Source organism: Anser brachyrhynchus, assembly GCF_964034855.1.
Source record: "Anser brachyrhynchus genome assembly, chromosome: 1".
In the NCBI taxonomy this organism is placed as follows: Eukaryota; Metazoa; Chordata; class Aves; order Anseriformes; family Anatidae; genus Anser; species Anser brachyrhynchus.
Genome location: NC_137694.1, coordinates 3,173,242 through 3,186,876, shown reverse-complemented (window position 1 = coordinate 3,186,876; position 13,635 = coordinate 3,173,242). Strand labels below are relative to the sequence as shown.

The 13,635-nt window shown below is 47.3% G+C and overlaps 1 protein-coding gene across 5 annotated transcripts in view; it reads right to left on the bottom strand.

Moving 5' to 3' along the window:
* PLXNA4 (plexin A4) overlaps window positions 1-13,635 on the bottom strand; it is a 425,098-nt gene that overhangs the window by 36,383 nt on the left and 375,080 nt on the right. For all 5 annotated transcript variants that reach the window (XM_080577830.1, XM_080577838.1, XM_080577839.1 and 2 more), the window contains 4 exons: window positions 11,120-11,388; window positions 7,363-7,429; window positions 5,380-5,526; window positions 163-322 (listed from right to left, as the gene is read on the bottom strand). In XM_080577830.1, coding sequence (XP_080433956.1) covers window positions 163-322; window positions 5,380-5,526; window positions 7,363-7,429; window positions 11,120-11,388 — 643 coding nt within the window. The remainder of the gene's footprint in view (window positions 1-162; window positions 323-5,379; window positions 5,527-7,362; window positions 7,430-11,119; window positions 11,389-13,635) is intronic.

Here is a 13,635-nt window from a genome sequence, read left to right as displayed (position 1 = left end):
GTACCAGGGGGTACTCTGAGCTGGGAGAGGGGGCACTTGGCACAGCAAACAGAGTCTTGGTTGAGCTTGATTGTCTCTCCTCTCCCCTCTTCCCTCTCCTCTCTCCCCTTTTTCCCTTCCCCCAGCCCTGTGGCGTTCAGGGCCTGTTGTTCACTCACATACCCAGGTCCATATCAGCAGCTTTGGGCCGGTGGGAGCAGGGCACATTCTTGAAGATGGCATCGAGGATCTTCTCCTTGACCTGAGTGATGGTGTCACAGTTCAGGATCTTCACCGGGATCTCGGGGCTGTTCACGTTGTCAGGGTTCACGCAGCTCAGGACCTGAGAAAGAGGCATGAGACACCATAAATTTCACAGCAACGCAGGTACCCTGTGGTCAAATTCCACAGCGACCTTCTGGCAGGTCCCTGCAACCTACAAGCCAGAGGGATAGGATGGATTAAGGGGAAAAATGTGTACCAAGAGTATTCCCTCCTCTGACAGAGCAGAGGTTTCATAGAGGTCTTTTTCATGCATCCAGTTCTCTGCTGCTCTCAATCTCTTGCCCTGGGGTCATTTCTTATCACTTATCTGTGCCCAGTGGATTAAGGGTAACTCAGGACCTACCTCCCAGATAAGAGCTGTGAGCTGCTAGATGCTACAGATAGTGATCTGGGGGTAATTTGAGGGGTTTTCTGAACGTGTATCTCATGCCATTTGTCTCTGTGAGGTGAAACTGCTATACCTGTGGGAGCAGTCCCTCAGATTCGAGCCTCATCTCCTTGGCATCTTTGCTATATTTAATAACCGAAAGCCCAAGAGTACCATTTCAGGTTCTGGTGTGATCAGTAAAAATGGCATTCACCTAAGTGGTACCAGACATTTGTCATTGACACACTGTTTTCATAGAAACCATTAAAAATGCAATCAGCCCAGACTCTGGCTGAAACCGACCTGGTATCCAAAGGGTTCTCCAGAGCTTTTCTTGGCCTCTGACCCATTCCCTGCTCCCTAGAGATCTGGCAAGGCAACCTAGTTCTATAGTAGTACCCTTGCATTGCCACCTGCCGTTGACAATTTAGGTAAAAGTAATCTTCAATCTCTCAGCTTTAAGTTGGCCCATCTTCCGAGCAGTCATGGGACAGCCCAAGACACTTCTCAGAAGAATGTTGTTAATTTGAAATGCAGGGATTCTTAAAAATAGATATACAACAAGAAGTCTTATAGCTTTCACATATAGAACAAGAAAATTGAGCCAACTAGAGAGGCCTTTGATTTCTCAGAAGGAGAATATCATTTTCTCTAAAGACTCTGTCCAAGAATAAATGCAAAACATGTGAGGTGGGGAGCGAGAGAGGGATGCTTTAAACAAACACACAGAGTGTCTAATAGCAATTTGCCCACTAACACTTGGGTCTGTCTATGTCAAGTGTTCTGCTCTCTTCAAGTTACAGGAGTGTGAAGTCTATAAACTTTTATAAACTTAACACCTTTGCACTTGGAAGGAGTATTCAGTGGAGCTTCTGGCTATGTAGGGTTATTAAACATTCCTGTGCAACTTTTACAAGTGCAGGCATGTTAGTTTTGGTGACCTAGACAAATTCTACCTTGACCATAAATTCCTGCCCGTAGTATGCAATAGGTTCTTAACCTACTGTGGGCTCTGAAGGTGGCTTGAAACGGGTGAAATCATATCAGTATAATTATGTATTGGCTCACCAGGCTCCCTTTGGTGCTGTTATGCTCAACTAAGAGGGACTTGTGAAGATACTGCTTACAAAGAGCTCTGTGATCTTTCTGGATGAAAGGGTAGATAAAAATATGAGATATTGATTACATCATAATGCTATTATTTATATGTCACTTCCAGAAGTATTGAAGAAGCATCAATTCAGATAATAATGACAATGGCACAGATTTACAGTTCTGTGGCATCTTTCATCTCAAAGGATCACAGAGCTATACATAAAAAGCACTGCTGAAATGCATTCAGTGTTGAGGTTATTAGTTGCCCCCCACCCACTACACGTCTGTAGGGAAATGAAATGGTGATGAGAGGCTAGACCAGCTCTTTTGAGAGTGCCAAGGGGGCGTCACATATGGCTCCAGTGACCAGGTTACTCTGCAAGTCTCTGCCATTGATCTGAGCTCACCTAAAGCAAATTGAGCTGATGTCAGTCAGAGCAAACTCTGTGGAGTGATTCAGCACCAATGCAAGCACCTTGGGTTCAGGTCAGTTGCCTACATGAATGCAACTCATGCACTGAATGCTGTGTCAGTGCAGCAAAACAGCGGTGATAGTCATGGGGTCAACATGAAAAGATATGGGCTGTGAGCAAGCGCAATAGTAATCTCTGAGCCCTGCTCTCCCTCCGACTTTTCATGACCTTGGGCCATGTCATCTCACTGAGTTTGTGTTTATTGACCTTCTTCTACAACCTTGGGCTCTTTAATTTTTTGTCTGTCAGCCCTTTCAGCCATGAACTGTCTCTAAGTGTATATAGACATGCAATACTTAGCACAACTAAGCCCTGGTCTCTGCCGTGGATTACTGACATTTAAATTACAAATGCATGGTTTAGGATTAGTCACATGGGGACCCTGGTCCTGAGCTCTCTGCAGCGTTTGGGTGGTTTGCCTGGGGACCAGGATATCAATACAGTTTCTGTCCCAGGGAAAGAAATCTTTCTTTCCTTTCTAGATTAGGCTAAGTAAGGTCCCATGGGGCTAGCACACAGCAAGTCTTGGCAGAGAGCAAGGAGGAGAAGGACCCCCCCAGAGAAGCCAAGCACAAGAAACCCCTCTGATGTCTCGTTCGTGGCTTAACTCCCTGAAAGGCCTTAACCAAACGCAGCTCAAAACATATTTATCTACCCTGGAGTATGTTGTCAGAGGAGATGATCCGATTAGAATCTCAGCGCTGGAGCCACCGAGGTGTGCAGGGACCACACTGAGCATGCCATTGCTCAAGATGCATTGGGCAGCTCCCTCCTGCCACCCCCGAGCACTAATTATCCAATCCTCTTGACAGCTTCCGACACACATCGAGGCCTTTGCTCCTCTGCATTATTTGTGTCAAGAGAAATGAAGCTGATGCAGGAGATGGATAGTCTTTCATCTCCCGGTGAGAGCGGAGCAGTGGCGGTAGGGAGGAGGTTTTTACAGCTAGGCTTTGGTTTGGTGAATGGCTAAAAAATTGTGGATTCTGGCAAAGGCAGATGGTAGCCAGCAGGGATGAAAACTTCTCGTCTTTCATAGATGCAATAATCTAGCTGGGCTTTTAATAACACTACAGACCAGAGATGATGCTCACTGTTAGTGGAGACATTAGCACCAGAGGGTGCTTCTCTGAGGTATACAGCCTGGGAGATGACCTACTGTTTAGCTACTGCACATCTATTCTAGCAAATCACATCCGTAACTACCTTATATTCCCCTGGACTGAAAAATCCCTTGTACATACACAAATTGCTATGCAGTGCAAAGACCTTAGCCCACTGAGGATTGCTTCCTTGGAGAACTATAGGACCTGGCACACAGCAAATTGGAACTATCTGGTCTGGAAAGAAATCAGATCAAAACAATCTAAATTTAGTGAATGAGGTGCATATTGTAAAATCAGTAATTCCAGATGTCTGAAATTGCTCTGTCTGCTTTTGTCTCCTTGGATAAGTCAATTTCTTTGGATTTGCTTTTCATTCAAACCATATTTGAAATCGTGCCTTAAAATATTTGGTCATGATTAATGAAAACTATAGAATAACCCCCTTCCAAAGAAGCCCTGGCCTTGCCTTCCTGGAATAACGACAACAAACAGACTGTTTCAATGTGCCACGTTGCTAGACTTGTGATTTAACTCAATTCAGCAACCATCTAGCACTCATGAAACATGAACAACCCAATGAATTTTAGCTACACGCACTACGAACTCATAGTGGTGACCAGATGCGCTTGGGAGAGAACAGGAGACATTCAGGGAATTCTTATATTACAAACACTGAATCAGTTCTTGCTTTATTTCATTACTATATATTTTTGACAAAAGATGACAGAATAATGTCTGCTTAAAAAAGGTAGGGGAAGAACAAATTATAAGAGAAATAAGGAGAAACAGAAAGGAAAGAATGATCTTATTCATATTCTGTTTCTTCTTAATCTCCTTCACCGAAGCTGATCTCTGTAAATCTGCTAAGATTCCTATCGGGATATATTTGTCTGCTCTTGAGATGTAAGAGGGAGAGCTGATTAACATCAAACAACACAAAGCGAATGGAGGAGAGCTTTGTTCAGGCTGATGTATAATTACTACCCTTTGCTGGCTGCTTTATATCAAGCCTAAAAGGATCGGAGGGATTTCCTTCGGTGAAAGTGATCACTCTGTGCCTGCATTTTTCTCCCTTTTCCTCACTCTCTCCATGTAAGATCAGGCCTCCAAATTGCCAGACAACCACATCTAATAGAAAAGAAGCACTGCCCTGGTGATTTAATAGGAAAGTCCCATTTTTAGAATGGAAATTAAATTGCAGTCTCATTTAAGAGTGAAGTCTACCCCCTCATTAGACTTGGATTCAACTGAAGCTAGGCTCTAGATCGTAGTCAGTGAAGAAAAACAGACATTTGTAGAGTCAGCCCACCTGAGCTAAGACCTAAGGAAGGTCAAGGAAATTGTAATTGTATGCCCAGCCTGGGCACGGGGCAGCTCTGCCACTGGTGCTGGGGCCCAGGGGGAGGATGGAGAGAAGGGGGATGAAAATACCTCCAGGTGGTCTCAAGCATGAGGAGGAAGAAACCCTACTGTGGACATCACAGTCCTCCTCCTGAAGATCTTAGGGTGGTGACAACTGCAGTGACAACCCCAGCTTCTGCTGGAGGAAGACCACTACCTTTGACCTTAGGAGTTGGAGGGATGGGCATCACTCCAAGGAAAAGGGGTAGACGTAAAAAATGGTTTGCCTACCAGAACAGAGTAAATTGTTCATATCTATTGTCTACACTTTCACAGGCATTTACATGACCCAAGGTTCACATTTGTCTTCCAGTGCTCCTGGACCTCACCTAACCCAGTCAATGGCAAAGGACTGTCAGCCTAACCTGCAGTGAGAGCAGACCTCTTCACCCAACAAACAATGTCCTTGGGGAAGTGGAGATGGTCTGGGCATGGGATAGGGCACAGTGGAGGTAAATTGGAAGCAGTTGTCTTTGCAAACTGAGAGTTCAGCCACAAACTTTGTTGTGACAGGGAATGCAACTAGTGGATCCTCATCAGGGTTATCCTGCTGGGTTGCAAGAAGAAATTGTTCAGGTGGTCAACATACCCTTCACTGACTTCTTTCCTCAAAATTCCCTTTTTCTAGAAGAAGGTGGACAAGCTTATAGGAGAACATGCTCAGAGCACTCACCAGTGTCTTGTAGTCTATCTGCTGTCGGATAAGCTTGTCCTCACTCAGCGAGTACCGGGCCTCCCCAGTGATTGAGTCGATGGGACCCTTTTCCATCTGCTGCTTGATGGCACAGAACAGGGAGAACAGAGGTTCACCGGCACACTCCTGCAGGGATGAGAGTTAACAACCAGGTCAACCAGGAAGGACAGAGGTGAAAACCTGGATCCCCAACCCATATAGCATATCCGTGATTGCTGCAGCTTGCCACCCCAGTGACAAGTCAATCACTGGGTGAATTACCATGTGATTCCACACCAGCCCATGTGTCCATCAGGTTCTCCCAGAGTTCTCAAGAAATAACAACGAACCATCCCCAAAACCACACTTGTTGGCCATGGGTAGCTCGTGGCATGATAGGCACCTCTGTCTCTCCTTTGGGTGTCAAGTCACTGCCACTGGGCCAGAGCTTTGCACCAGAGCAGGCAGTGGGACGGGTCCTGGAGGACCTCGAGGCAGGGCTTGGCAGGGTTTAGGACCACTGGTGCCCCATCCTGGGTGTCTGGGCAGAGCCCACACTCTCCCTGGGCATTCTCATGCTGGAGGCAAGCAGGGATGGTTGGGCAGGAGCAGCTCCTGACCCAGGGGAGATGCACCCCTGGAGCTGTGTGGTTGCATCGGTGATGTTGGGTGTGTAGCGTCCAGGCTAGGACAGCAACAAGGAGCCCACAGGCAGGGCCAATAAAGCACCTGCTGCCCTCATGTCCCATTCCCTTCATTCACTCCCAGTCCACTCTTCCCACACCTTTCCTGTCCTCTCCTCTCTTGCTGCCCTCACTCTGCACACTCATGTCCATGCACCCCTCCTTATTCTTTCTTCTCTTCCCTTCTCTTTCATGCCTCTGTCCTTCCTCCCCTCCTTCCCACCTTGCCCTCCCCTCTTGTGCTGTGTCCCAACTCACTGAACGAGGTCATTTTCCTCTAGTGTAAATCCCAGCAACAACAAATTAATAATCTGAAGCCAAGTGGCCCCTTTCTCAGTTCCTACACCTGTCTCCCACTTAATTAGCTTATCTGCCAGCAACATATTGCTAGTGTGTGCCTGTCTCTTGCCCTTATCAGGCCACCACTCAGGCTAAGGCAAGAAGACAAGTAGCTGAGTGGGGGGGAAGACTATTATAAAAGTAGTGCTTTAAAAAGTCACCTCCTTGTATCCTTTCCTTTCAGCTGCAAGTGGGAATCTGATACTAGAGCCACCGAAATTACCTTCCAGGGACCTTCAAAACTTCCCCATGCATTCAGACTGGTTGTTCCTGGGGTTTGGGAAGGTTCAGGGGAATGGGACTGGTTTGTAAAGCTTTGAATTTCCAAGCAGAGGGTGGCTATCCTGTCCTAGTGGTGTAAGATGAGGTGTAGGGAGATCTAGCAACAGTGCTGAGAGTGGCAGGAAGGTGAAAAGTCACCTCTCTCCAAAAGGCTTGGTCTGAGTATGGTACAAGAGCAATTATCATAGAATCATAGACTGGTTTGGGTTGGAAAGGACCTTAACGATAATCTGATTCCAGCCCCCTGCCATGGCAGGGACACCTCCCAGCAGCCCAGGCTGCCCCCAGCCCCATCCAGCCTGGCCTTGGGCACTGCCAGGGATGGGGCAGCCACAGCTCCTCTGGGCAGCCTGGGCCAGGGCCTCACTACCTTCACAGTAAAGAATTTCTTTCTAATATGTAATCTACACCTTCTCCTTTGTAGTTTAAAGCCATTCCCCCTCATGTCCTATCCCTACACCCCCCCAGCAAAGTGGTCTCGAAGGATGAAAGCCTCTTTTTTATTACCTATCACCCAAAAGAGACCTTCCAGAAGTAATGAGAGGGCTCAGAGGGTGTCGCAGGTCATTTCACTCTTTTGCTGGTGAGTGTCCTGCAAAGTCAATGCTACCCCAACTAAACCCTGCCAAGAACCAATGCATTAAAGCATCTGTTCATCCAGGCCTGCAGCTTCTCTTACCTTAAGGAACTTGTACAGAAGGAAGGTGAACCAGTTGGTGAGCATTTTCTCAGCCACGGACTCTGTCCTAAAATCAGACCAGGACAAAAAAAACAAATTGGAAATGAGTTAGTCATGTTAGCTATATCAAAGGGCTGGTTGAAAGATTGGCAGTGTGCATCTTAATGCCCAGGTCTCTGAGCCCCTTGGAAAGTCAGGCATGGCACCATCAGGATTAAGCACATCCCAGAGTCTCTATTTTAGCTTTGGATTTAGGAAACCTTCAGGCATGTCCTTACTGCCATAGTAATTCTCCTGTGACTAAGGAAGTCTTTGCATGTCTGTTCTGCAGTTTGTCCATCAACGAAAGAGAGATGACAAGTTAGGAATCCTTCTCAGAGATGCTCAGGGAGGATAAATCTATCAAATATGAGGGGCTTTTATCTGGTAATGATTATCTCCCTGGTATTTGGGAGTGATTATACTCCCCAATGTATCAATGTGGCACATTCATAGAACTACTCCTGTAGCCCTTGAACTCTATCCTCAACCAAACAAAAATCCATCCTGAGTCTTCAGGGTGAACTTTTCCTACAGAATCACTAACTTGGACTTGTTAATTTGGTTTGGACACCAGGAGCACAGGATAAGCTTGTGTTGGCTCCAGAACACACAATGATTTTGCTCAAGAAAAAAACAAGAGTCCTCGCTTGAATGAGTAAAAGTGGGATTTGCTAGGCCACCCGAGGGTTCTTGCTTAGGGATGCAGCTTGCATTTTAAATTCCCTAGTCCTTCCGCATAAAGTTGGCCTCATTTCCTCTGCCTACAGCAATCATTGCTCTGTCTCTGTCTGGAGTTGCCTCTGTCCAAACCAGTCTGTTTTCTTGTATTCCCCTCAGTCACAGTCACCTAGCCACTGTTCCCCATTGATCATGGCATTAACCTCAAGTCCAGCACTCTCCACACTTTATCATCCTCGCAGAGGATGTTAAATTTTTGTTGCCCAGGCAACTTTGATCTCTTTGGGTCTGTGGATGTCATCTCTGACATCTCCTTGTGCTTTCAAAGCTTGACACAGTGGAGGTGTCTTCGAAGTTCACTGCCTCTCCTTCTAAAGGCCACATTGCATTTCCAAAAAATAGGAGTACAGTTAGAAAAGAGCTGGAAGAAGGGGGAAAAAAAAAAAGGAAGAAGACAGGAGAAAACACAAATGAACAACCAGGGAAGACAAAGAGATGGAGAAAGGGAAAAAGAAAAGAGAAGATCAAGTGAAGGGACAACTGGAAGAAGGCAGTGCCATCCAGCATCAGAGGAGAAGCACAGAGAGGAGGCTTGGGGACAGCTGGGGGGAGGATGCCAGCCAGGCTATAGGACTCAGGGTGTCAACTGGCACTGAAGCCTGGTCTCTGCCCCTGGCTTTGCTGCCCTGAATGCCACGAAGTGCCTACTGCTCTTTTTTTTTTTTTTTTTTTGCTTGTACTCCATGGTGGGCTCTGTGCCAGAAGAAATTCTCCCCATCAGGCACCACAGACCTCTCCTCTGCCTGAGCCATCCATCGTCATCAGCTCAGGGCCCTTCAAACACAGCTTTCAGCAGTGGCAAAGGCCATCCGTATTCAGTAGACTCCCCCTAGTTTTACTTCAGGTCCTGGCTTGAATGAGAAGGGTCGGTTCAGACCATGGAAAGGAGAGAATGAATGTCATCCTAAAAGGAGAAAGGGCTGATTTCCCTAAGCAGGGAAAGTACATTAATCGCAGAGCACTATATTTGTAACTCAAGGTTTCCCATACAACCCTGGCATTTAGACCTTGGATCTGGCCAGGAAGCACAAACCCAGACTCGTGCCCTTTGTGACACCATTTCTGTTGTCCTGCTCAGCCCTGCCTTCTGGTTTTAACCATCTCCCAAAGCCAATGCCCAGGAAGAGACAGGAGATCCCACGATGCAGCTGAAGAAGACTCCACATGTGTCCACATGTTCTGAGGTGACTCAGAAACAAGAAGCACAGCAGGGCAGTCCAAATCTCAGGCAAGATAAGGCAACAGCCAATTTACTCACCTTAAAGACCAAGTATATTATGCGGCCTGTTCTTTGTGATATAAGTAGAACACAAATCCAAAATAAGGATTACGAAACATGGGATCTTGCTGCCCTTATGAAGCTTTCCGGGAAATCCACACTAAAATCTATTGACAGTGCAGCTGTGAAACTTTAATTGTTGGCTGGTTTTTGGTTGCGGATGAAATGGAGAGAGATCTACAGACACACTTGCTGGAAGGGGAGGAAATGTGGAGAGGATGCCAGGGGGAACGTCGAGCGTGCCACCGGCCTGCTGGGGCTGGCTGAGGCGGCCTTGCGGGGGCTACGTGGCCTTGGCCACCCCCCCAGCATCCCCCCTCTACCACCTGCTGCGCAACGCAGCAGGAAGTGCCACGACCCCCCGGCCTGCCGCAGGCCTTCTGCTTCTTCGAGCTGGCGTTGGAGCAGTGCCGGCAGCTCTGCAGAAGCGGCTGCTACGGCAAGGCGGAGGAGGCGGCGGAGGACACCCGCCGCTTCTTGGGCGGCTCCGGGGCGCTGCTGGGCGAGCCCCTGGGCCTCCTGGAGGCCGCGGTGAGGCTGAGCCGGGCGCTGGCCGATTTTTGTTTTTTTTTTAACTGCATGAAGTTCAACAAGGCCAAGTGCCGGGTCCTGCACCTGGGGCGTAACAACCCCAAGCAGCGCTACGGGCTGGGAGAAGAGTGGTTGGAAAGCTGCCTGGCGGAGAAGGACCTGGGAGTACTGGTTGATAGGCAGCTGAATATGAGCCAGCAGTGTGCCCAGGTGGCCAAGAAGGCCAACAGCATCCTGGCTTGCATAAGAAGCAGTGTGGCCAGCAGGTCGAGGGAAGTGATTGTGCCCCTGTACTCGGCTCTGGTGAGGCCGCACCTCGAGTACTGTGTTCAGTTTTGGGCCCCTCGCTACAAGAAGGACATGGACGTGCTCGAGAGAGTCCAGAGAAGGGCGACGAAGCTGGTGAGGGGTCTGGAGAACAAGTCTTACGAGGAGCGGCTGAGGGAGCTGGGGTTGTTTAGCCTGGAGAAGAGGAGGCTCAGGGGAGACCTCATCGCTCTCTATAGGTACCTTAAAGGAGGCTGTAGAGAGGTGGGGGTTGGTCTGTTCTCCCACGTGCCTGGTGACAGGACGAGGGGGAATGGGCTAAAGTTGTGCCAGGGGAGGTTTAGGTTGGATGTTAGGAAGAATTTCTTTACTGAAAGGGTTGTTAGGCACTGGAACGGGCTGCCCAGGGAGGTGGTTGAGTCACCATCCCTGGAGGTCTTTAAAAGATGTTTAGATGTAGCCCTTACTGATATGGTTTAGTGTAGGACTTGTTAGTGTTAGGGCTGAGGTTGGACTAGATGATCTTGGAGGTCTCTTCCAACCTAGACGATTCTGTGATTCTGTGATTCTGTGAAGAAAGAGGAATGTCTTCTAGGGGAAGGAACCCTGTGCTGGGAAGTCTTGAATGAAGCCCGAGAGCAGCAAACCAGCAAGGGAAAGCAGTTCAGCTTTCATTCAACCCTACTTGCCTTATTCACACCTGCCTGTACACAGCTTCATGCCAGCCCTACAGGGCCATGTGAGCTGTGGCTGTACACCATCCTGATTTCATACCCTGCTGCAAAAAAAAAAAAAAAAATCAAGCTAATTTATCCTTTTCCTCCAAAATGAACTATCATGCTCATGTTAGTGGGGCACAGGTTGCCCTTCCCAGCTTGGTCTAGCCCCAGGTATCTTTACCTCCGGAGAAGCAGCTTGGGGTGGTTCTTGCTCTCCAGATTTTTGTCTATGAGGTCAGCCAAGAGCTGCTTGAGGACATCCGTAGCGTACTCCAGCTTGCTCTGCAGCACTGTCATGATCAGCGAGGCCACGTTGCCACGGTCCCGCATGGAGAAGCTGCGCTGGGACTCCAGCGTGCGGATGAAGGACAGCAGGAAAACCTTGTTGTTGATGAGCTGCGCAAAGAGCTTGAGGCCTTTCTCCACCCGTTCCTGCCTGTAGCCAGGGACCTGTATGAGAAGACAAGGAGTTTATACCTTTCCCTCACTACCTACTGTCAGGCCATTCCCAAAAGGGCTGTACACCTATTGGTACTTCTCTGCCCTCAGCCCTCCATCTCCTCCAACTGTACACTTCAACATCAAGCAGAAGGCAGATCTAAGACAGGAAAAGGGAAGAGCTGCCTCAAACAGCAAAGACAATTTAAAAGAAAAAAAAAAATCTAGAAGTCAGGTAAGCACTTCCTTCTGCTTTACAGGATAGTCCTGTGAAAAGGAAGCGAGTCCATACATCATCTGAAGATTAGGAAGCCAGAGGGACCTCCTAACCACAGCCAGATGATTATTTTCCATCCCTGCATCCCTGAACATTTAGCGGAGATAGCTAATGCCTGGATGTTGTACCACAGCATATTGTGTTTTTATTGCAGTCAGACTGAAATCTCACTCTGTCTTCCCCTAACACCTCTTTTTATCCCTGCAAGAAACCTGCTTACAGAGAAAAACAGTGTAAGTCAATGCTGGAAAGGTTATGTAGGTCTCCTGTTGGTCTGACCTGTCTAGGTCTCCTTCCCACCACATCCCAGCAAGTAACCACACATCAGCTGTCCTTCAGTAGCTGCTTGGGTACAGGGAAGGTGCAACGTGGGGACTCCAGGACACAGGTTTGGGGGTTCTGCTTCAGGGAGCTGGGGGGGTAGTAAGAATGTGAGGGGAGAAAGAACTCCAAGAGTCATGTTTTGAGGAGATGAAGAGATACAGTTGAGGTGGTGAGCATGGAGATGTGTCTTGGTTTGAAAAACTAGATAGAAGATGGTGTGAGAAGGCAAAAGAGCTGGGACCTATTTTGGAAGTCCTACTGCGGTGGGACCCCAGGGCTTGGTAGGTGAGATGGTTCAGAGGCAGGGAGGTTGGTAAGGCTCTGATGTATTTCTCATTTGTGAGAGGCTAGTGAGCTATCTAATAAAATAAAACAATTTAGAACCTCAGCACTGGAGCCTAGATCCCACAATCTGCAGTGGGCACTACCCTTTCCTGCTCTTCTGCCTCTGGATCAAAATGAAGCCATACTCTGTGGGTATACTACATCCCTTTATCTGCTGCACGGGTGTGGTCCTAAATAGAGAACTCCAAACTCATTCCTTCATGTCACTGAAGCTCTTTCAGCCCTTCAGAAAGATTCCCTGGAAGGTGGAAAGTCACAACTCAGAGAAACACATGCTACTAAGGCATGTATTCATGAAACCTCCCAGTTTTGGCACTTCAATCCAAAACAAGTTGGCATGCTTAAACAACCGAGTAATGCAAGTCCCCTTAAAGAATCATTACTTTTTTATTCTGGAAATTGGAGATCTTAACTCTTTTTGCATACAGCAAATAAATTACTTAGTAAATAGCTTGAGACAACCAACCAACCAACCACTACCACCCATCCTGCTAATAATTATTTTTAACTCACTTGCTTGAACATTTAATATTGTCTATCCCCAGGTTATTATGGAGAAATAAAAAAAATAACAAGAGAAGTATTTTGTAGCGCATCTGGAAGCAGTTAATTAGCAAATGAGCTGGAAATAAGTAAGACCTGCTCACTGCAGGATCTCTGTTGGGGCCTTTTCCCAATAAATATAAACTCCTTCTAGGTGCTACAGAGAAAGGAGCAGAATGGAAACTGCCTTCCCTTGTTTGTTGGTAGCCAAAGATGTTGACATCGAAAGAGCTACAGAAGGTTTAAAGAGGATTAAGGGGAAAAATACAATAAAATAATTTAAAATAAAATGAAATCAAGGGAAGAGAAGATCAAATGTGACAGATTGAAACATTGGCTCTGTGTCTCTCTGCATGTATATTCATATGGGAGCATCTATGGTAAAAAGTCTGCAGGGTCAAATGCCATTCTGTGGTCAGCTGGCTGAGGCTGATGAATATACAAGTTGAAGCTGGCCATGGGTATTATGAAAGTGTTTGTATGTGTGTATGTACACGGGGGAGAAATTCACCTCCCCTCATCTTTTGTGCTCACTTGTTGCATTTGCTGAGCTGCTTTTCCTGAGGGAAAACAGCTCAAGGCTACTCTTCCTGCATCCCAAAGGCAAATCTCTACAATAGCCAATGTGTAATGCAGCCTCCCACCCATTCCCAACAGTCCTCATTGCTTCCAGATCATTTTTTTTAATGGTTCTCACCATATAGTTTGATGAAGTTTGGCTCTCCTGAAGGGCATGAGTGCAGAGTAGCAGGAACCTCTGATTACACAGA